Source organism: Psammomys obesus, unplaced genomic scaffold (genome assembly GCF_907164565.1).
Source record: "Psammomys obesus unplaced genomic scaffold, mPsaObe1.curated_primary_1811, whole genome shotgun sequence".
NCBI lineage: Eukaryota > Metazoa > Chordata > Mammalia > Rodentia > Muridae > Psammomys > Psammomys obesus.
In genome coordinates, this window is record NW_026596143.1 from 13,455,161 (window position 1) to 13,478,384 (window position 23,224).

The 23,224-nt window shown below is 46.3% G+C and overlaps 1 protein-coding gene across 2 annotated transcripts in view; it reads left to right on the forward strand.

The window, feature by feature from the left end:
* Positions 1-23,224, forward strand: part of Ikbkb (inhibitor of nuclear factor kappa B kinase subunit beta) — a 49,374-nt gene that overhangs the window by 368 nt on the left and 25,782 nt on the right. For both annotated transcript variants that reach the window (XM_055593396.1, XM_055593397.1), the window contains exons 2-5: positions 87-209; positions 9,688-9,782; positions 11,013-11,130; positions 13,846-13,915. In XM_055593396.1, the coding sequence (XP_055449371.1) occupies positions 105-209; positions 9,688-9,782; positions 11,013-11,130; positions 13,846-13,915 (388 nt within the window). In that variant the 5' untranslated portion in view covers positions 87-104. The remainder of the gene's footprint in view (positions 1-86; positions 210-9,687; positions 9,783-11,012; positions 11,131-13,845; positions 13,916-23,224) is intronic.

A 23,224-nucleotide genomic window follows, 5' to 3' on the forward strand; every position in this document is an offset into this window, starting at 1 on the left:
TCCCCCCCCCCCCCCCCCCCCCCCCCGCTTCTTGAGCTCCAGTTCTCTTTACTCCCAACTTGTCCCCTCTTCCTTCTTGCTTCTAGAGTTAGCAGGGCATCGATATGAGCTGGTCACCTTCCCTCCCAACCCAGACGTGTGGGTCCTGGGAAATGAAAGAACGACTCGGGACCGGGGGATTTGGAAACGTCATCCGGTGGCACAATCAGGTAGGGCCCTGGCACCGGGGAGGCAGGTGAGCTTCCTCCTGATGTCCAGGCCGGTGTGAACGGATGGATTCCCCTCCTCTCCTTGGCATGGTCCAATGGGAGCGCAAGACAAGGGACTTCAAAGGGGGCCAGAGAGCCGCCAAACTGACTCTTGGCATTTTTATTAACTATGCCACTTAAATAAGAAGAAAAGTAAGCTGTCCTTCTGAGCATTTTCAGTTATATGGCTGCTAATATTTAGACTGATGTGTAATATATTGCATAGTGATAAATGTAGAATACAGGCAGTGTTAAAAGATGAGAGCAGTAAAAACATTTTAAATAACTTTATTTTAAATATTTTTAAACAGTTAAGAATTTCAGGTGTTTTTTTTTTTTTTTTAATATTGTGCTGCACAAAACACAGACAGTTAGGGATGATGGGTGAAAATGTGGAATACGTATAATGCCGTAGAACTCTTGTTTATCCCGGGATACTTGAGTACCAGACATGATGCGCAACTATGGAACTCGGGGGTCTCAGCCTGCGTCCTAAGCCATGTCCTCAATACGCCAATTAGAGGAGTCAAATGTATAGTGGAAGCAGGGGATTCAGTCACTGTGGTCACATTGGGAAGAGGGACCGAGAGACCCAGCAACCCTCCCCAGTCCATCTTCAGGATCTTAAAATTAGCCCAAGGTTTAAATAGAATGCCAGGGATATGTACATCTCAGCAGCCCAGTGGTCCAGCGTACTGCTGGCCTGTTTTTGTCATCCTCGTGAGATTTTTCTGAGAATTTCTTTTAGAAGTCTCTCTCCCAGAGGATAAACTCCCCTTCTGGCTAGTGCCTTTTTGTCTTCCAGCGTGAAATTCCTGGGGAAATCCCCATCTCTTTGGTGTCCAATGTTTGAAAGTGTCTCTTTAGAACATCTTCTTTTCTGCCAGGCCAGTTACCCAGCCTCCTGATAGACGTGGGAGAGTGCTCTCCAAGGCCTATTTTTATTTTCTAGGATTCCAGGTTTGGGCAACCTGTGGGAAACACACACAAAATTAGAGGCTGCCCTTCTAGGGAATTCTTTCTAAACAGCTACAGTTAAGGTCTTGACTCAGAATTGAGTGGTGCAGGTGAGAGACTACACTGGTTGATGGTGGTGATGCTAGGGGGAAACGGGCAGATTTAAGAGATATTTATAAAATGAACAAGACACGCATGGGGCAGAGTGGATAGTGGTCAGAGTTGGGGAGGAGTCTGGCTGAAGTGAAGCTGGCTGAAGAACCTGCCTGCTTAATCCTGGAAATCCTCCACCGTCTTCATGGACTGATCCTCAGGGAAAGCCTGGGCGGCTTTGGGTGTGTGGAAGCTATCTGTAATCCACACCTAAAATTGGAAGCTGCAGCATGCTTTCTGTCAGCTGTGGCTCTGCTCCAAGCCTCTTGAAGAATGCAGCTAAGATATTAAGATATGGTGGTTGCACCTGGCATCGAGCATCTTCTTGCTACTCTATGAGTTTTCTCTTGACCATAAGCAAGAGAATATCTGTAGCTGTCACAGGAGAAATTGCTTGAAAGAAGCCAAGTCAGAAGTGCAGCCTAAGAACTGGGGTCATTATTGTACACCTATTGCGTGCCAGCGTCAGGCCAGGTTTCGTGCATGCTGGGTTTGTTTCGCATTAGCCTGAGCCTTGTACCATCCTTACCTTACATGCTTTGCTTCCAATGTTGACAACTCTAATTTCCATTGTATAGCTGAGGAATCAGAAGCACAGGGGAATGAGGTAATATACCAAAAGAGGCTATACTGTTAGCACATCTCTTTGGATACAGACCATATACTCCACTGGTCCCTCCTGGTTTGAACTAGAGTTTATGACATGCCCAGCACATTCCCAGTTATTTTGTAGGTACTATTTGGTTCTTTACAACCAATTCAAAAACTAAGGAATCCTCAAATCTCTATTTCTCAGCAAAGAAGGACAGTGTAGCAGATGGCCCCATTCCAATTCTCTTGGTTCCTGGTTCCCCCACACAGTGTGGGCTGGACAGTCTTTGCTGCCTAGGGACACCCCTAAGATGGCAGCTCAAGGCTCAGCACAAACCATGTGTAGTTCAGGTAGGCTAATGTTTTCAGCAGACCCTGAGATACAGAGAGAGAGGGAAAAAATACAACCCCAGGGACCTCAGCCTGCAGCTCCTTTTAAGGGTAAACAGGGAAAGGGAGTCACACATTGTCACAATCACACAGAACTTGCTTGGAATCCTGACAGTCACTTGCCACATTCTTGGATTTGGGTCACAACTTGTGGTGTGCATCATGGATCCACAACATAACTGGAAAGACATTCTGGATTCTTTGCAACTATTACATTGTCTGTGTGTTCTAATGGATAAGAGGCTGGCAAGTCTGGGGGCGGGGGTCCTTGGTCACGTGATGGGAAGTAGCGAACAAGCTGGCTGTTAGTAGGCAAGGTGTTCTCAGTTATCCTTCCTACAAAGTCGTGCTAAGCTTTACTGATAAGACTGAGGTCACTTCCATCTTTGGAATGTGTGCTCTTGGAACCCAGTTCTCTGTAAGGACTTACTGCTCCTGGGCCTGAGCTCCATGCAGGCAAATAAAGAGATGACAGCATCCTTAATTTGTCTCTGTTTACATTGAATTTTTAGAAATACAATTAGGTCTAGATTTAAATGCTCGTGTATGAAAATAATAACAACTAGAGCTTTTCAAAAATGATTAGCATTTGTGCCAGGCGAGGTGGCACATGCCTTTAATCCCAGAGCCCACCCAGGAGGCAGAGGCAGGCTGGATTTTTGTGAGTTCAAGGCCAGCCTGTTCTACAGAGTGAGTTCGAGGACAGCTGGAGCTACACAGTGAGACTCTCAAGAAAAACAAAACAAGTGCTGGCTGTTGCCATGGGCTCTGTCCATATCCTCTTGTGTGCTCAGTGGCAAGGGAAGACTTTGAGGAGAGGGATCTTCACCAGGTTCTTGAGAGGAAGTGGACTTCAGATGGCCTGAAGTGATAGCGTCATAGTTTGTACAAGGCTCCCTCTGGGTCGGGTCCTTCATTTTCTTTTAATTGGCATCCCTCGAAGGGTTGAGGCTTATTTCATTTTGATTTTTTTCATCTGTGGATAAAGAGCCAAAGGCCTGATGGACTCAGTGGCGCATATTTTCTTAGGGAGGTGTCAACACGTTTGTCCCTTGAGTCTGTTCCTGACTTCTGTAGACAAGATTGGAGGCCGCTGGGTCATTTTGTGTTGTAGCCCTTTGTCATAGAGACAGGTTGTCTCCACCACTTGTTATGTTGGGACTAAAAATGCATCTAGACCTTTAAAATAAAAAATCACTTTTTTTTTTTTAAATAATTGCATAGTTCTCCCTTCCTTTTCTTTCTCCATACACTACCATACATACCTTCCGGCTTTCTTTAAAATTCGTGCTCTCCTTTTTCATTAGTTATTGTTATATAAGCTGAGTGTGGTGGCACATGTCTTGAAATTCCAGCACCCAGGGAGGCAAGCCTGGTCTACAAAGTGAGTCCAAGACAGAGAAACCTTGTCTTGAAAAAAACAACAACAAACCCAAAATTATTGTTATATACATATATATGTTCCTAGATACATAAATACAACTTGCTCAGTCCAAGTAATGTTATTTTTATATATGTTTTCAGGGCTGATCATTCGTTATTGGATAACCAATAAGTGTGTTCTGCCCTGGGAAAGACTATTTCTCCTACTCCAAGCATCTCTTAGTTGCCTGTAGTTATCTGTGTAGGCTTGAGGCCTCCTAGGCATTCCCCTGTCCGTGGTAGCATGTCTGTTATTTTTGTTCTTGATGAGCTCATGTTCAGACAGTCTTGTTGGTAGGACTTTGTCAGTGTCACTTCTGACATTTCTAGGACATACAATCTCACAGCAAACCCCTGTTCTCCTGGCTCTTGCAGTCTTTGTGCTACCTCTTCTGAAATGACCCCTGAGCCTTAGGTGCAGGGGTTATTTTGTGGCTGTAGCCCAGACCTTCACTTGTAAGTACTTATTTGAGAAGTCTGTATGATGTGATTTGATCGTGATCACTCCTCTCCCCAACTCCTAGCTCCCTCCCCGCTTTTCTCCCCATCCAGCTTTACACCTTAAAAAAAAAAAAATTCATTCTAATTTGTGCTGCTTCCCAGAGAAGTGTGGTTAACCTTACCACAGAACACGCCCTTAGAGGAACTGATTCTCCCTCTCTCAGCGTCTTTGAACTGCCTAGCGAGGGGTGGGACTTCCTGCCTTCCTCCCTCTGCATGCTCAGATTTTCCCTGTCTTGAGCCTGTGCATGATGTCACGACTGCTGTGAGTTCATATGGGAAACTGCCCTGCTTTGTCCAGAAAACCCCACAACCCCTGGCTCTTGGCATCTTCCAGAATGATCCCTGAGCATAGGGAGGAGGGGTGTGATGTAGGTGTCCCGTTTAGGGCTGAGCACCCACAGTCTCTCACCCTCTCCGCTGTGACCAGTTGTGGGCCTCTGTGTTAATCACCAGTCCCTGCAGAGAACTCCTCTGAAGAGGGTTGAGCAGTGCACTGGTCTGGGTCTCCAGGGCGCATGGGTGGCTGGGGCATCTGTACCTTTTGATTCCCCAGCCTGAGACCCATCCATGCACTCCTTCTGGGCGCAGTTCCCCAACTTTTTTCTTCTTCTCTGAAACATTGATCTTGTGAGGCAGCCTCATGGCAAACTGATTGTCTCCTTATGACACTGTTGATTGGGCTTTCTGGAATGAAGTTTTAAGGGGGGGGGGGGCGTCTGAGCTTTTGATGAGTTTCCCTGGATCTTTAGTAGGCTAACTACAGGGACTTGGGTGTTGCCTTCTGTTTTCTGTATAAACTGACTCTCTAGAACCCTTTTATGCAGTCGCCTTCTTTAGGCTTTATAAGAGATGGACATACACAAGGTTTGTGTTCTTGTGTAAAAGGCGAAAATACCAACCTCTAAGGATCTCCAAAAATCAGCTATGTTCAATATGGACAATATAGTTGGCCCTTTTCCTTTTTTGAGAATAAAGACCATTTTTCAATTGTATTCAATTTAAGGAGTCTGCTTATTAGTAACTTGGAGATATTCCTAGTTTGGTATCTGTTGCTGTGACAGACACTATGACCAAAACTAACTTGGGGAGAAAAGTTGGCTTACAGCGTCCTTCATGAAGGCAAGCCAAGGCAGGAACCTAGAGGCAGGAACTGAAGCAGAGACCATGAAGAAACACTTACTGACTTGCTTTCCAGAGTTTGCTCAACTTTTCTTGTAAAATCCCAGACCACCTGCCCAGGGCAACCCCATCCACAGTGGGCTGGGCCTTCCCACATCAGTTATTAATCAAGAAAATGGCCCACAGGCTCCCCTGTATACAATTAGATAGGGGCAAGGTTAAGGTTCCCAGATGATTCTAGTTTATGTTAAATCTACAAAACAAAAGAAAGTTAACCAAGGCAGAGACAGAATTCAGGCCTTGTCTGGCTTTCCGAACTAAGATTCTTGATCTGGGGGTTCTTGGCAAAGTAAAGCCATTTATTGCTGTGTGAATATTCCTGTCAGTGAACACATTTCCAATGTCCATAATTCAAGAACAAAAAATAGTAGACAACTGTGTAAGGAAAATTTGTTTCTGTCTCAGGTAGTTCTAGACCTTAGAAGTTAGGATTCCCTGCATCTATAGGGCTAAGCTGGCACAGGCAGTTCTAGCCCCTGTAGGTTAACTGTCTATTCTAAGTTTGGAGCTCAAAGGCCATTCTCATATCTGTATTCTTCAGTGTCTTCATTATATAAGTTATCATGGCTTCTAGGTTGAGCCAGCTGACAACTCTGTATTAGCTGTAGTATGTACACTGGACAAGATTACCCAATGAGAAGCCAGACAAGTTCCCTAAGTCACAGTGGATCTGATCATTTGTCATATCGTTTGCACAGAGTGTCCTCCTGCCCCAAAGGCATCTGTACCTTAATCTCCTGAATCTTTGGGATTGCACAGCAAGGGAGAATCAGGTTGCTAATGGCCTGAGATGGGCGGACGGTCCTAGTTTTTATGGGTGGCTCCAGTGTCACTACAGAGGCCCTGAAACGTGGGAAAGGAGGCAGGAGAGTCAGTGCCAGGCTGATCCTAGCTGAGAAAGAAGGAACTGGTCATTAGTGGACTGGAGGATGAGGTGAGGGGCCATAAGCCAAAGAACATGATCAGGCTTGGGCTGCAGGGTGTCATGGATGATCCCGTAGAGCCAGGAGAAGACAGCACAGCCCTGCCGACACCTTGATTATTGGCTAGGAAACTCATCGACACTTGTGATCCACAGAGCTATGAGACATCTGTGTTGTTTTAAGCAACTGGGCTTACGTTTAATTCATGACAACAGCAGTAGGAAAGCTGTGCGCTACCCCGTCTTGAAGCTAGAGGTGTGTAGACTCTTGAGTCTCCGAATGTAGACTCTGTCACCCTCAGGTGGCAAACCAGCAGTTACGGCATTTTCTGCAACCTTAGAACCAGGAGCTGCCGGTTGTGGCGCTGTGCCCGGAAGTACTGCATAAAAGAGGGCCTGACCTGTGCTCCCCAGTAATACAGTCCACCCCCTCTCATCCTAGAGCTCTGCTTTCCACAGGCTGAGGCCTCTTTGGAGATTCTGCATGACTAAAAGCTACTGTGGAGTTCTTGAAGCTGGGTAATTTATTTTTAATGGTGGGAATAATCTGTACTTACTCAAGTGAATAAACTTATCTTCCCAGTATTTGGGAAATAATTTAATATAGTTTTTTAGGGCACTGTGTTTCTTTTAAATGTATTTTAAAGTGTGTTATTTGACAGTTTTGTGCATGTGTATAATATTTTTGGATCTTGATCACCTCCATTACATTCTCTTATCCGCTGAACCCCTTCTTGTCAACATGTCCCCTGGATTTAATTGAGGTTGTACATGAGCCTGGGTGGGGCATGGGGCTGATTGATTTGTAAGGCTGAGATCAGCGTTCTGATGAGAGCCTTCTCACTGTGCCATCGCTTGGCGGAAGGCCAGAGGCCTCTCCGTGGTCACACCTCAGCCATGGCTGCCTGTGACCCGATCAGCCCTCAGCAGTCCCACCTCTAATACTGTTACGAAAGTCATTAACGCTCAACACTCCAGCCTTAGTGTACGGCATTAGTTGTATTTGCTGCTGACAAAACGACCGTAGAACTGGGCCAAAAAAATAATTTGAATCTAAACACCAATAGGAAATGAAACTGAAAACTAAATTCCAGTCAGCTTGAGAATAGGCGGGCAGATTGGAAGCCATGACATCAAGGTTTGGCGTTTTCCAAGCGTGGCTTCTGAGAGTGTACGTGGATTAAAGAAATGCTTTTCTCTACGTTCTCTCGCTCTTGAATACCACAGGTGGCCTGCTCCGTGGGTTCGATTGTGCAACCACAGTGACTGATTCAGAAGCCATAAGAGCTACAACATTAAAAGGAAATCAGCTCTTCAGAGAGGACCTGAGAATCCAGGCTAAAAATTGGGATTCTAACAAAGAAAAGGAAAGAATGCTGGGGCAGAGCCTCATCCTTTGGGCTGGATGAGGAGCCTCCTGAGGAGGCTGTTTAGGTCCAGAAGTGGACACTAACTACAGCATAAATGAACTATGGAAACATGTCTTTAAGTAAGAAAGACTGTCTGAAATTATACACGTGTGACTCTGTTTACACGAAATGTCTAGAACATGAAAATTCACACAGACAGAAAGTAAATGGGTATTGGCTAAGGGTTGGAGAGACTCCTGGGAAGTTGGGAAGTGAATCCTTAAGTGGGATGGCGTTTGTGGGTAGGGACCCTGCTCCAGCATTAGTTGTGATTTTGCTTGTATACTTTTAGACTATACCAGAAAACTAGGCGTGGAGGTAGACGTATCTTAGACAGCCTAAACCGTAGTTTTGGATTAGAAACACATTCTGAGAATATTTGAGAGGTTTTGTAATATTTGTGCTCTGGCATTAGGGTGGTAATGACCGCTCCCATTTCTGAAGCTTTCAGTCTTAATCATCAGTTTCAGGGTTGACTTCTTGATCGGTGACCACATTAGATAACTTCCCACTGTTTCTGGAGATTTCCATTTCCATTCTCTTACCAGGTAGTGCCAGGCACCTGCAGGATTTTGGTCATTCGGGTAAAAATATAAAGCAGTGATGCAGTTAGAACCAAATGACAGCCACCTGCACACGGGAAGTCTTGCCACAGTTCTCTCTCACATGTCACTTTAAGTCCCATTCTTTCCATGGATAAACCTCTATCTTCCTGTCCCCGCCATAGACATTTTTATACTGTGGAATAAACTGTAGTGATTCCTGTTGGGGAGGGTTTCTCTTTCTGGCAATTCTCCACGGCCTGGCTCGTGTCACTGAGATAGGCACACTGAAGCAACTGTCCCTCAGCCCTCCTGCCACTGGTGACTCCAGCACCCCTGACACCAGGGTTCTCTCTGCTGCTACAGCCCAACCCACAGGCTCAGAACCCTGCCCTCCTGCACGTTCCCTTGGGCTCCTTTGTGTGCCAGTCACCCCGCTAACTAGTCATACAATATTGATTTTCCCATTAAAGAGCCCACAGTGGGTGGAGAGTGAGCTTCAGTTGGTAGAGTGCTTTCCCGTGTTCACAGAGCCCTAGGTTTGGTCCCCAGCATGATGGAAACTGGGCGTGGTGGTCCATGAACACCTATAATCCCAGTGCTTGGGGGGAATAAATCAGGAGGGACTGATTCTCAGTCCAGTCTCGGACTCATTTGATGACTCTAAAGTAATGATTCTAAAGTAAATAAGTATGTAAATAAGTAATAATAATAATAAACAAGCTTCAGGAGAGTCTACATAGTGCTTAGGACTGTGCTCTTGTAGAGTCGTCAGACACTTGCTTTGAGCTATGTATCTGCATGATATTGCCATGTCCTCATCTTCATTACAGCCTTGAATTGTGGCACGTCAGTGTTCCTGTTTCAGAAATAGACACAGTCTGTATGTATCCTTGCCCAAAGGATACACAGCTGATGAGAGTTGGAATTTGAGCTGTTGCATATCCTATTGACTACCCTATGCTTGTCTTCTCTCTGAAGAGAGAGAACCTCTTACACAAGACAATAAGACACCCACTGTGCCAATATTAAGCAGAATCACATGGAAGTGCAGTTTTTATATGTGAAACAGGCCAATCACCAGCAATGCTGTATGGTTTAACCTGGCATTACTATGGCAACGGTTGGGGTATGGAGAGAGAAGTAGTCCCTGGGCAAGAAAGTGCTGCAGGGGTTTTGTGGAGGAGATGGGGATAGGGCAGGCATGAAGGACTTGTGATCCCTCAAAGGGTGGCTGGAGAAGGGGTCGAGCAAGCTGTGATGTGGGGACAGTGAAGAGAGCCGCCAGACAGATCAGGTGGCCAGTGGGGCTCAGTGGTGGTCGTGGGCTCGGCTGTTGATTGTTCTGCCGCCTTGTGTGCCCCTTCTAGGTGACAGGTGAACAGATCGCCATCAAGCAGTGCCGGCAGGAACTCAGCCCAAAGAACAGAGATCGCTGGTGCCTAGAGATCCAGATCATGAGAAAGTGAGGACCCGGGCCCATGTCTGGGGAAGCCACACCCACAGCCCTGGTATCTTGAAATGAAAACCACAGCATTGTCTATCTGCAGTGTGGAGAAAAGAACCCTAAGTCTCCTCCATTGGGGTACTACCCAGGCTATCTAGATAGGCGAAAGTCCTCGAGACTCATACAAGAGTCACATTTAAACACTACAGCTGAGCTCTGTGGTCAGTTCCGTTACGTTAAATTTAAGAGAGCCATCATAGCTAGACATGGTGGTGTGCTCCTGTGGGCCCAGTTACTTGGGAGACAGGAGGAATAGTTGAGCCCAGGAATTTGAGATCAGCATAGGCAACATAAGACACGGTGTCAAAAATTACTTAAGTAGTCAGTTAACTAAAACTGTCATCGTGAGAAGCTTTTACTTGTCAGCAAAAGTCCTTGTTTTCCCTGTTTCTGATTCCAGAGTGGCATGTGACTCTCTGCCGCCGTTTGCTCTCTGTGGATATTCACACAGTGTGGACATAGGATCTTTCTGTCCTGGGTGGATGCTATCCTCCCAGCTGGTGGGACCTCTAGGTGAGCGCTGCAAGAGTTAGCTTGAAGTATTCATCGAGCAGATGCTCCCTCCGCTCACTTCAATTTTTAAAAATTAGTTTTATGTGTATGAGTAGCTTGCCTGCATCTGTGTCTATGTACCACATGCATGCTTGGGGCCTGAGGAGGCCAGAAAGGGAAGTTGGATCTGCTGGAACTGGAGTTTAGAGACAGTTATACGTGGATGCTGGGACTCAAATTCAGATCCACTGGAAGAGCCCAGTGGTCTTAAGCACCGAGTCCTCTTTCCAGTCCTCTGCTGACTTCTTAAAGAGAGGAGAAAGAGCAGTTGTCTCCTTCACTGAATGTCCACATGCATGCTTGGATCATCCCCTTCCCTTAAATGGCAGAAGGTCCCTGTTGTCAACTATTAGAAGCAGTCTCGCAGCACACTCAAGAATTGGAAAAGGACATTTAAGGACAATTAAATGATATGTGATATACTTGTAGGGTGTCTGAGTTCAGAGAGCTGGGTAAATATAAGTTAACTTACTGGTGGACCGGGCACGCCTCCCATTCCTGGATCTCCAGCTTCTGTTTAGTTCCCGAGGGGAAGGAAGGTGAGATTTTGGTAGGAAGGTGAGATTGACTGAGCCATGGAATGGGGGATGGATTTGAGATGAGACTTGGATGCTTATTGGTCTGCCCTCTTCCTAGGCTGAACCATCCCAATGTGGTGGCTGCCCGCGATGTCCCAGAGGGGATGCAGAGCTTGGCTCCCAATGACTTGCCTCTTCTGGCTATGGAGTACTGCCAAGGAGGAGATCTCCGAAGAGTGAGTCTTCTGGGCTTGTGGGATGTAGGTGGGGCTGGGAAACGGGAGGGGAGAAAGAGAGGCCTTTCTCCATCATCCAGGAAGTTCAAAGAGTCAGTGAACTAAAAATTTCACCTACTCAGACTCCCTCTTCTGTGCCTTCTTTGGGGTGATTTCTGTAAGTGTAAATCCAAAGGCTGAGTCAGACGTGTTCACAGGAAAGCTGAAGATAGCCCGTGTCACATGACCACTTGTGACAAGGAAAAGTTACTGTCAGGCCTGGACCACAGGAAGAAACTGAATGAGTCCTATCCAACTCCCCAACCCCCCCATTTGGCACGCTAGCTCCACTGCAAGCTTTTAGGCTCAGCATCACTGCTGTCCAATGGGGAAAGACTTTCTCCACAGAATCCCAGAAACAGGAAGGGAGCCAACTTAGTCATCAGCGAACAGGGCTGCAGTTCCAGGTCCTCCTGACTCACCTGCTGCCCTTCCCCTTCTCCTTCTCACTGTCCTACCATCTCTGCTCCAAACCCCACACTGGACAGTTGGCGACGGCAGTTCTCCCTGGGGTCACGGGGACAGTTCTGTGTGCCACCCAGATAGGCTTTATGCTTCCACAGGATGCCTGGTTTACAGTTTCAACTTCTCGGTACCCAGATAGGATTTCTGCACTGCAGGTAGATGCCACTGCCCGAGACATCAGATAAAGCACTGGCCACACACAGCTGCAGTGGTACAGCTTGGCTCACAACCCTCCCGGTGCAAGCATCTTGCTGACTGGGAACCTGGGTCATGTTAGTGGTGGGAAGAGTAAGTGCTCCAAGTGAGTTGTTTTTTAATCTGCTCTTCCTCTAGCTCCCTTCAGCTCTTTACTGTGAAAGAGCCACAGCCTGTGTGCCCACTGACTTCTCTCTTTACATAGCAGTTTCCTGGCCTTCCATCGTGTGCTGTGCTCTTTATCCTCCTGGCCCTTTTATCTTATTTTATAAAAAGAAAGTTTCCACGAATGACTTGGCTGTAGGGGTAGGTGTGTCCTGAGAGTGGTTATAGCTTGGGGACAGGATGTGACCTATAAGCAGACTGATAACAGAAGAGACATGGGGAGCTTGAGTGCACCATAATTCTCCTGTTTGCTAACCTTTGACAGTTATCCAGGCACTATCTGCGGTTAGGTAGAAATGCAGCCATGCTGGTCTAGGCTGTTAGTATCAAGTCCTTCAGGCTGGAGGGAGAAGGGGGTGGGTGTGACCAGGTCACAGGGTGCTTGAAAATGCGGTGGAGGTATGCACTTGCCCTTTCAGGCGGCATCCCGTAAGCCAGGGGAAAAGAAGATGGAAATTTCACCATGACTCTTGGCACAGGCCTCAGGTGATCTAGGGAGAGGCAGGATGTGACTGCACAAAAGGACCTCTGTCCCTGCTGTCACTTGAAATGGCACTAGAGAGGGTCCTGTTGCCCAGGCTTACGATCTCATTTTCTTTCTTCCCTAAATAAGGTATCCTGTCTTTTCCTTCTCTCAAAGGTTCAAAATCTATATTAGTGGCCAAAATCTGTATTATCTCTTGGTGCAGTGATTGTGACCCTTTAATACAGTTCCTCATGTTGTGGTGACCCCCTAACCATAAAATTATTTTTGTTGCTACTTCATAAGCATAATTTTGCCACTGTATGACTTGTAGTGTAAATATCTTCCATGGTCTTCCATGGTCTTCAGTGACCCTGTGAAAGCATTGTTCGACACCCCCTGCCAAAGGAGTCATGACCCACAGGTTGAAAAACTGCTGTCGTAGATAGGCTTGACCAACAGGTAAATTTCAGAATCAGAGTTAATTTCAAGACTTAATGTCCACCATGCTTATCTTGTACCTGTTGTCTAGCTATGGGGAGTTTGGCAGGAGACTCTTTTCAAGAATTTTAGATCAACTTTTGACAGGGTCTCACCATACCCTGTCCAAAAAAAAAAAAATACACAACCTCCAAAACAAACCAAAACCATAAAAAGAGTGAGGTACAGAGGTAAACAAACCCTGGGATGTTCGTGGAGCTGACCATTAACGACCTCAAGCTGATTCACAGCACCACGTGGGGCCTCTTGATGTACTGATGAGCCAGAAACACAGAGGATTCAGAGTTCAGCTTCAGGGAGTTTAGCTTCGTTTTCCAGCCCTGCCTCTCAGCTGTGTGCGCTGACTGACGCTGGACTCCCTCAGTCTCACCTCTGACGCGGAGATCTGTCTCAGCAGCTCTTCCCTCAGAGGAGGCAGTGGGACTCGGGGCAGTGATGCTGCGGGAAGCGGGCAGAGTCTGCTGAGTTCATCCCTGCAGAGCTAGGAGCAGTGGCGGGCAGGGAACAGGTTGTTCAAGGAAGAGCCCGTTAGCAGAGTGGTCAGAGGGTCACTTTTGGTCTGTAGGAATCTCGAGAGGAAACTCAGTCGCTATTGCCATTAGACCCTAGCTACTTCCTTCAGACTTGCAGGGGGAGTGAGGCCGACTCACATACTTCTTGCCAGGGCCTAGGTGGTGAATACCAGGGTACCTATAGACTGCTGCCTCAGTCTGACCCAGGAGCAGTTCCCGCCAGTGCTATTGCCCCAGCTGCCTCCAGCCAGCTCCCCGCAGCCTTGGTATAATGCCAGCACTCGGCTGTCTGCCTGGCAGAAGACGCTTCTGCTGGTGGCCTCATCAGGGCTATGTGACCGCCCACACTGACACCACTTTTCATGATCTCCGCAGTACTTGAACCAGTTTGAAAACTGCTGTGGCCTGCGGGAAGGAGCCATCCTTACCCTGCTGAGTGACATTGGTAAGTCTCGCCCTAGAAACAAGGTCAGGCCCCTCATGGTAGACGCCTAAGTTCCCCGTGAGTCCAATAGGGCACATAGGGAATTATTTCTGCCCTGCGGTCTCTAAGGAGGGTGTGGTGAGGTGTGGAGTAAGGGAGACAGCCAGGGCTGGTCAGGATTGTTCCAGGCCCAAATAGAGTTCCTTCCTTCCTAAGTAGCACTGCCGATGAGTGTGTATTCAGAAAAAGAGATTGATTTCCTTTCCCACCAGAGCTCACTCCCTGTTTTCCCAGAACAGAGGGGAAACGGGTCGTCATCTGAACAGCTTCATCCGTGGGTAGTGAATTTTTCTACCCTCCAACCACAGGCATAGGAAACCCGCTCTTGTTTAACACTGTGAGTGTCCTTAGAGGTGGGTGCTTCTGCCACTCTCACAGGGCTGGCATCAGGGAGGAGAATCACATGGGCCTGCAGAGGCGTGTAGCGGCTCTTAGATCTTGTAACTCCAGTGGTGAACAGAGGTGGGGCTCTGACAGTCAGCGCTGCCCCTCACCTAGAGAAGCAGCTCCTGAAAGTGCCACTGAAAGTGCTCGGGGTTTTAAAAATTGATGATGGTGATGGTGATGGTGATGATGTTGATGTCAAAGGTTGGTGGTGCAAATTGATAGTTTGGGTTCTAAGGGTCAGACTTATCCAGAGTTTGTCCTTGTCCCCATTTTGGAGAATGACTTCATTTTCACCCCTCTCCTACTTCATTCTTTTCAACTCGTACACATATGATTTGTTTACTCAAACTTGGTTTTTCCATACGGAAATACAGAAAGTTTGAAGTAATGTGATGAAGTCACACGCCCTTTCCTCCAGTCATTAGCATTTACCCTATTTATGCGGCTGTGGTCTCTAACCTTGCAGTCCAGAGGCCTCTATCTTTCAAAAACCTTGCCAGTGTGGGTCTGCTGCCTCTTACTCTGCTCCTTTGGGTAGAGGGAAGGCAAAAGGGCTGTTGGAGAGGTTGGGGAGTGGGGTCAGACAATCATGTTTTTAAGGCTAAGATCCAAGCATCCGGCATATGAAATAGCCACCTTTCTATGCATTCTGTCATTTCCTTTTGAGTGGAGTCCTGTGGAAGGCTGGGTGCCTTCTACAGTGTTATCTGACTGGAGTGGGCAGCCCGCTGCTGGCCTCTGATTCTCCCATGTGTTGGTCCATGCATCTGCTGGAAAAGGCCTGTCTGCACACCTGCAGCATCTAAGCCGGAGTCTAGAATTCCACTTGTCTTCATGATACTCTGCCTCGTGTCTCACACACCCGTGTTTTGCTTGGATGTTTACTTGATTATATCTCTTAAAATCAGCAGCCAAATTACTAATTTGCTTTTGTTGGATTGGGTTGAAGGCAGGTTAGAAATTTGGGGGGATTTTCTTTTGTTTTCCATGGGCAACTTTTTTTTTTCTTTTTTTTTTTTTTTATGGCTGCCTCAAGCTAATTTTCTCTGATGTTATTCTTTCATATCTATCACATAGCTATTAAAAGTCTCTAAATGGGACCGGTGCTTCACACCTGTGGTCTTAGTATTTGGAAGATGGAGGCAAGAATATTACTGTGAGTTTGAGGCTAACCTGGGCTACAATATGGAAACCATGTCTCAAAGGAACAAGCATGAAAAGCTCTTTAAACGATGGGCTCATATACACTAACTAGACTGTTGCTTCATATGACATTTTACTTCCTTGGTGTGGTAACTTTAGTATTATCTCTTCATGTGGGGGAGCAGGGAGTAAGAGAGAGCTTCCCCTGCCCTCTTGGTGCTGGTGGAACCCCAGCCTCACCCAGGCTGGGTTAGCAGAGTGGTCAGAGGGTAGCTTTTGGCAAGGTGGTAGGATCTGGAATTTTAAATCATCTTCAATTACATAGCAAGTTCAATGCCAGCCTGGGCCAGAGACTGGAGGCCATGTCTCAAAACAGGCAAACAAAAACAGCAAGACTACAAAGGTCACCAAATCCAGTGTGTCTTTCGTAGAATATCCCATTCTCCCTGCCTGTCCCCCTGCCTCCACTGATGCATTATCATAGCAAGTCATTGTCAGAACCTCATACTGGCCTCCTTACTGGCTTTTGCTAATCCATTTTTCAGAAGGACACTTGCTCTTTGTATCCCTGAACTCACTGGGTAGCCCAGCCCGGCCTCAAACGCACAGCAGTCCTCTCTCCTCAGCCCCCGAGTACTGCCTGGGGCTGCAGATGCGCATCACATCGCTATGCCTGCCTGCAAGGACGCTTCTATCACTGTTCACTACAGACCTCTTCATCCAGCCTGTCTCCAACCATGGCAGCCAGCCCAGTGTGCACAGGGTTCCCACAGCCCACATCTCCATTCCCCTGCTTGCTCTGCACTTGCTTCCCTTAGGGTGCTGTCCCTCTACTGCACCAGAGACCCTCAGCCTTCCCACCCTCTAAGAAATAGCCTGAGACTTTACTCATCACTCTTGATTTCCCTCACCAAATTCCTGTGCTCTTCATGGTCGTTGAGCAAATGAGAGAATGATTGTGCACTTTCATCTTAACATTTCATCTTGCCACCTTCTGCCCTGCTTATTAGTCACAGAAACTATTTTAGTACAGAAACGTGGAGCCACACTAAGTTTGTTTTGTCTGGAAAGTCCAGCAACAAACTGGGTAGCTTACGGGAGGCTCTCCGTTTTCATTAACAGCACAGACATCCTCTTACTTTTATTGCTCCTTGGCACCTTGGACCACCCGTTGATTGGCCCTCCTCCATCCTTCCCTCTTTGCCTCCCTCTCTTCTTTTCTTTCTTCTGCCCTTTCTCCCAAACACTCTACCACTAAGATACACCCCCAGCCCCTACCTGTTGGTTTTTGCCTTTTCTTTGTTTTCTGATTTCTGCCCCTCAACATTTTCTGGTTTGCTTTGTCTTCCCATTTCTTCCTAGTGGAACATATGTCAGACAAGCATCCTGGAAGGAGCTTAATAAGCTCTTAAGACTTGTATGGGGGGACTGGAGAGATAGCTCAGTGGTTAAGGGCACTGATTGCTCTTCGCTCTTCCAGGGGATCGGGGTTCAAATCCCAGCACCCACATGGCAGCTCACAACTGTGTGTAACTTCAAGATCTGACACCCTCACACAGACATACATTCAGACAAAACACAAATGCACATAAAATGAAAATAAATAAATATTTTTAAAAAAGACTTGTGTGGAAAGTTGGGATTTCACAGGCGCACCCCTTCCCAAACACTTTTCTGCCAAGAAGCCTGGCTGCTCTTATCTGTTTCTTTTTTATTATGTGTTACAATTTATTCAACTTATATCCCAGCTGTGTCCTCCTTCCTCATCTCCTCCCAATGCCGCCCTCCCTCCCTCTTCTCCCCCAATGCTCTTCCCCTAGTCCACTGATAGGTGAGGTCTTCCTCACCCAGCCTATCAAATCTCATCAGGACTGGTTGCATTGTCTTCCTCTGTGGCCTGGCAAGGCTACACCTCCCAGGGGGAGGTGATCAAAGAGCCTGTCACTGAGTTCATGCCAGAGAAAGCCCCTGCCCTCCTTATTAGGGAACCCACTTGGAGAATGGGTCTATGGGCTACATATGAGCCAGGGTAGGTCCTCTCCGTCCTTGGTTGGGGTATCAGTCTCTGCAGGGGTCCCAGGGCTCAGGCTTTTGTTTTGTTTTGTTTTTGTTTTTGTTCTGGTGGTCTCCTTTTGGAGCTCTTGTCCCCTTTCCTTCATAAGATTACCTGCACTCTGCCCAAAGTTTGGCTATGAGTCTCAGCCTCTACTTCGATAGCCCAATCAGTCTTTCAGAGACTGTCTGTGGTAGGCTTCTGTCCTGTTTCCTGTCTTCTCCTGCTTCCAGTGTGTATCACATTTGCCCTTCTGAATGAGGATTGAGCATCTTCCCTAGGGTCTTCCTTGTTGTTTCGCTTCTTTAGGACTATAGATTTTAGTATGTTTATCCTATATTATATGGCTAATATCCACTTATGAGTGAGTATATAACATGTATGTCTTTCTGCTTCTGGGATACCTCACTCAAGATGATCTTTTCTAGTTTCCACCATTTGCCTGCAAATGTCATGATTTCCTTGTTTTTAATTGCTGAGTAGTATTCCATTGTATAGATGTACCACAATTTCTGTATCCATTCCTCCACTGAGGGATGTCTAGGTTGTTTCCAGCTTCTGGCTATTACAAATAGAGCTGCTACAAACATGGTTGAGTCTTATCTGTTTCTTGACTTATAGTTAGCATCTGAAAAATATGGTATGGAATTCAGGTCCTATTCTTCCTGTAATCCCAGGGAAGTCCTGGGTGTAGACCTGGGTACCATTCTGGCAAGAATGGTGATGCTCTTTGCCTGCTGCAGGTACTGCAGCCTGGATCTCTCTGTAGAGTCCTTGCTTCAGCAGGCCAAGGTGGAGTCCAGAGAAGTGTTTGTTTCAGTGCTGGGGAGGAAACCGAGGACCTTATGCATGCTAAGCCCTACAGTGTCATCTAAAATGATTGTTTGTTACAGCTCTCTTCTCTAATTGGAGCATGAGAGATTAGCCACATTTTTGGGTGTTGTGATTTTCCGTTTTTATGGGTATAGTCTGCCACTACATCCAAGGTTTTAGAATTTTTTTTTTTTATAAACTTACAGACACAGCATTATTTTCTTAGCCTCAATGTTGTATGTCTCATCCAGTTTAAACCAGTTTACGTTTTCTGAGATTGAGACAATTTCATCAACTTTCTGACACTGTTCCTCAGGGGCTGTTTGTGGAACATACGGTCAGCCTGCCTACAGCTTCTTTTAAAAGAAGCCGTTTAAAGACCTTGCCTGTCAGAATGCTTACTATTTAGCCAAATGGGCTCTACTCAGTCCAAGAAAGTGCTTAGAATTCTGTCTGGTCCCTTGGTTTTAGACATCATTCAAGATTTAAGTTTGCTAACATTAAGTGTCAAAATGAGCAGCTATTAACACACAGTTAGAGGTTTTATTACTGCCTGCCATCCCTCGTCTCCGGGCCTGGTGACAGTCTTAGCCTACAAGGTAATTGTGTTCTCTGAAATCCATGTGCTCTAGTTAGGGGTTTATTGCTGTGAAGAGATACAATGACCACAACAACTCTTTTTTCTTTTATTTTATGTAGATGAGTGCTGTATCTGCAGGTACGTCTACATGCCAAAAGAGGGCATCAGATCTCATTAAAGATGGTTGTGAGCCACCATGTGGTTGCTGGGAATTGAACTCAGGACCTCTGGTAGAGTACACTGTGCTCTTAACCGCTGAGCCAGCCTGACACAGCAACTCTTATAAATAAAAACATTTAATTGAGGCTGGCTTACAGTTCAGAGATTTAGTCCATTATTGTCATGGCAGGAAGCATGGTAGCATGCAGGCAGGCATGGTGCTGGAGAAGGAGCTGAGAGTTCTACATCTGCATCGACAGGCAACAGGAAGAGACTGAGCCAGTAGGGCTGCCAGCCTTGCGCTTCTGAGACCTCAGAGCCCCTAGAGGCACACTTCCTCCAATGAGGCCACACCTACTCCAGCAAGTCCACACTTCCTAATAGTGCCCCTCCCTGTGGTCCTGTGGGGGGCATTTTAATTCAAGCCACCACAAGGGGGTTCTTGGGACTCGTAGCTCATGCACACATTGTTTGCCCTAAGGTATTTGCCCTTGTTTTAGTCTAGTTGAGAGTACTTGCTCAAATCTCAGTGAAACTCAGCTTCCACATACCAAACACTGTAATGCTTGCTCTCCAGATGACCACCAACTACAGTGGCTGCTCTTTGGGCAAGCATTTTAAGTTATGTCATGGCCTTGTGCCTCACTGCCCATGCTCAGGTTCAGGAAAAGTACCTTTCCTCTCTTCCGGGTTGTATGCATGTAATGATTTGGCTTTTGTGTCTCCATGCAGAGATTATAGTCATATGCTACCATGCCCAAGCTTTTACTTTAAAAATAAATGGTTATGGGGTCGGATGCATCCACTTGGCAGTACATCATCAACAGTCAAAAACTGTAGGCCTTAATTGTTTTAATGTCACCTATTATAGTCAATGGAGAGATGGCTCAGTTGATGAAGTACTTGCTATTTGTCTTAGGTAGGATTCTGTTCCTTCAGTAAAACACCATGACCTATTTTACTACTAAAGATTAGTAACAATTAAAATATTACTGTAAAGCATTAGGCTTTGTAAGTCAACAGTTGAGTGGAATTTTTTGGGCACATGGACAACAGCAAATCTTGGCCTTTGTGTGCATTGCAATTAGACATAGGAGTCTACTGTTGACCATTATGAAGGAAAATAAGAAGCGAGCAGGAAATGCCAGGGCCAGCTTTGAATGGGGAAATATGATCAGTGGTTTCGCAGTGTGCCTTACCGCTCTGAGTGGGAGCTCTTTCCTCTCTCTGTCGGACTGTTTTATGAACACCCATCTGAAAGGCCTTCCTAGGTCAGCCTGCTTGCCTGGTTTCTGCGGAAGGCTTTTCTTCTCCTCTCTGCTGATGAGTACCCCTCACCCACTGCCTGCAGGGATGACCACCTCCTCAGTCTGCCAGGGATTCCAAATAGCTCAGTTCATCCTGATAGGGGCAGTACTGTGTGTGTAGGTTTATGTGTAGGTATGGATTAGTGTATGGACATGCTTTATAGATGTTTGTGATATGGCATGGAAAGGGCTCGTTATCAAACCTCTCTGTGTTGTTACTGATTTTAACCCCACTGTGAACCAGGGTCTCCATGTAGCCTAAGTTGGCTTTGAATTAGAGATTTACATCAGGCTGACCTCTGCCTCATCTTTGTGCTAAGATTGTAGGCACATGCCACCATGCCCAACTTTCAGTTAAAAAAAAAAAGTTTGTGGGGTCTGATACCACCACCATCCTTGTAAGTCAAAAATTGTAGATCTAAGGCGTTTTTAAAGAAGTTGCCTATTACAGTCACTGGAGAGAGGATTCGGTTGGTGAAGGGCTTGTTCTGTGTCTTAGGTCAGTTTTTGCTGCTTCAGTAAAACATCATAACCAAAAGCTACCCGGGGAGGAAAGGGTGTGTTTCCCCGTACCTTCCCACAGCACAGACCAGCACAGTCCGGCACAGTCCGGCACAGTCCGGCACAGTCCGGCACAACCCGGCACAACCCACCACAACCCACCACAACCCACCCGCCGAGGAAGTCAGGACAAAGACAGGAACGTGGAGACAAGAAGTGAAGCAGAGGACGATTGCTTGCTGGCTTGCTTGGCCCGGTTGCTTTCTTTAAATAATTGATTTGTTTTTATTTTATGTGCATTGGCGTTTCTGCCCGCATGCATGTCTGTGTGAGGCTGTCAGATACTGGAGTTACAGACAGCTGTGAGCTGCCATGTGGGTGCTGGGAATTGAACCTGGGTCCTTTAGGAAGAGCAGTCAGTGCTCTGACCTGCTGAGCCATCACTCCAGCTTCTCTGCCTTCTTTCTTACAGCACTCTAGACTATCAACCCGCGGGTGCCACACCCACAGTGACCCAGGCCCTTCCAAATCAATTTTCAATCAAGAAAATGTCTTATAGGCTTGCCCACAGACCATTCTGGTAGGGGCATTTTCTCATAGTCCCCTCTTACACAATTCCAGCTTGTTTCAAGTTGATGTAAAATTACCCAGCATGCTGTGCAAGCATACAGACCTGAGTTTGGATTACTAGCACCCAAAGTAAAAAGGGTAGAAATACACACCTGCAATCCCATGCCTGGGGAGGCAGAGCTTGCTGGTGAACCAATCTACATGAACTGGTGAAACTCAAGCTTCAGAAAATCTGAAAAACAAGGAGGAAAGTTACTGAGGAAGACACCTGACACCTTTGGCCTTCACATGCACATACATCACATATGTGAACACATATACCACAGACATACTCAAAAAATTGCCTAGTATAATATGGTTCGATCATAATTTAACTAGACGTTCCTTGATTACAACTGAATGTCAGCTTATCTCTCTGTTACTCTACCTTATGCAGTATCCACTTATGTGTGTTATGATGCTGTTTTGGAAGAAAGATCTTTTGAGGCATTCTCCATATCTAACCCATGCTTGCCTTGAACTCCTGATCACTCTGCAATTCCCGAGCCCTGGATTACAGGCACCACTGCGTCCAGGCTTTCTTTCTCTTCCCTCTCCTTCCTTTCCCCCTTCCTGGATGCTGGTGGTCAAACCCGGATTCTTGTGCACAGCAGGCAAGTACTCTGCCACTGTGCCACACTCCCAACCCCTCTCCTTTGTGCTATAATGAAATAAAAATAATAACAATGCACATAAAATAAAAAGCTTTGCTAAACAGTGATGTTTTCAGAGACTGTAGGTCGACCCAGATAGAGAGAGAGAGAAAGAAAGATACAGATCGGTGGATGGATGGATGGATGGATGGGTGGGTGGATGGATGGATGGAGAGATGGAGATATATAGTTCTGTATTTGCCATATTACTTTCCCAAAATACGTATTTGTGTTCCTTCCAGCAATGTAGTAGAGTGTCCTTGTTACTGCTTAGGCAGCAGTTTTTGATACAAGTATGAGCATCTGTTCACTAACTTGCCATTTGTATTTTTTTGTAAGTCGCTCTGTTCTTTTCTTTGCCTTTGTTTTTGTTTTGTTTTCCCCACACTGGGTATGGAGGCCAAGCCTTCATCTTCATTAGGTAGGTGCTCTACCACTGAGCTAGCTACGTCCCAACCTCTTTATACTTTTTTATTTTGAGACAGTCTCGCCAAGTTGCCCAGGCTAGCTATGAGTGTCTCATCTCTTCTGCCTCAGGCTTCTAAGTAGCTGGTATTATAGGCCTGTGCTATATTATACCTGGCTTTTTGCCTTTTTGCTGATTTTTAAAGGCTGTTTGTTAGCTTTATTTGCCGTGGTACCTGGTATATCCTACAGATACCCTTTCCCTAGTCCCTTCTTCTTTGAACTTTGTTTATGATGTCTTTCACCATGAATTTTCAAAATGTCTTTGTGCTACTTCTGCCTGCCTACTTCCCCTTTGTCAGTGGGGTCTCCTGTAGTCTGGCCTTGATCTTCCCAGACGATGACTTTAAACTTGATCCTCTCGCCTCCACCTCCCAAGTGCTGCCACGCACCACCATGGCCTGTCTTTTTATGCAGTGCTTTAACACTCCATGCATGCTGGGCAAGCACCGTGCTAACTGAGCTATATTATCAGTGGATAAGCCAAAATCTCATAGTTAAATTCCTGCTCTCTTGTCCTGGTCCCCTTCCCCTGGCCTGAACAGTGTCAACTCCAATCTGCTTAAAAGTCAGAAAATGTGTCAAGACCGTAATATCTCT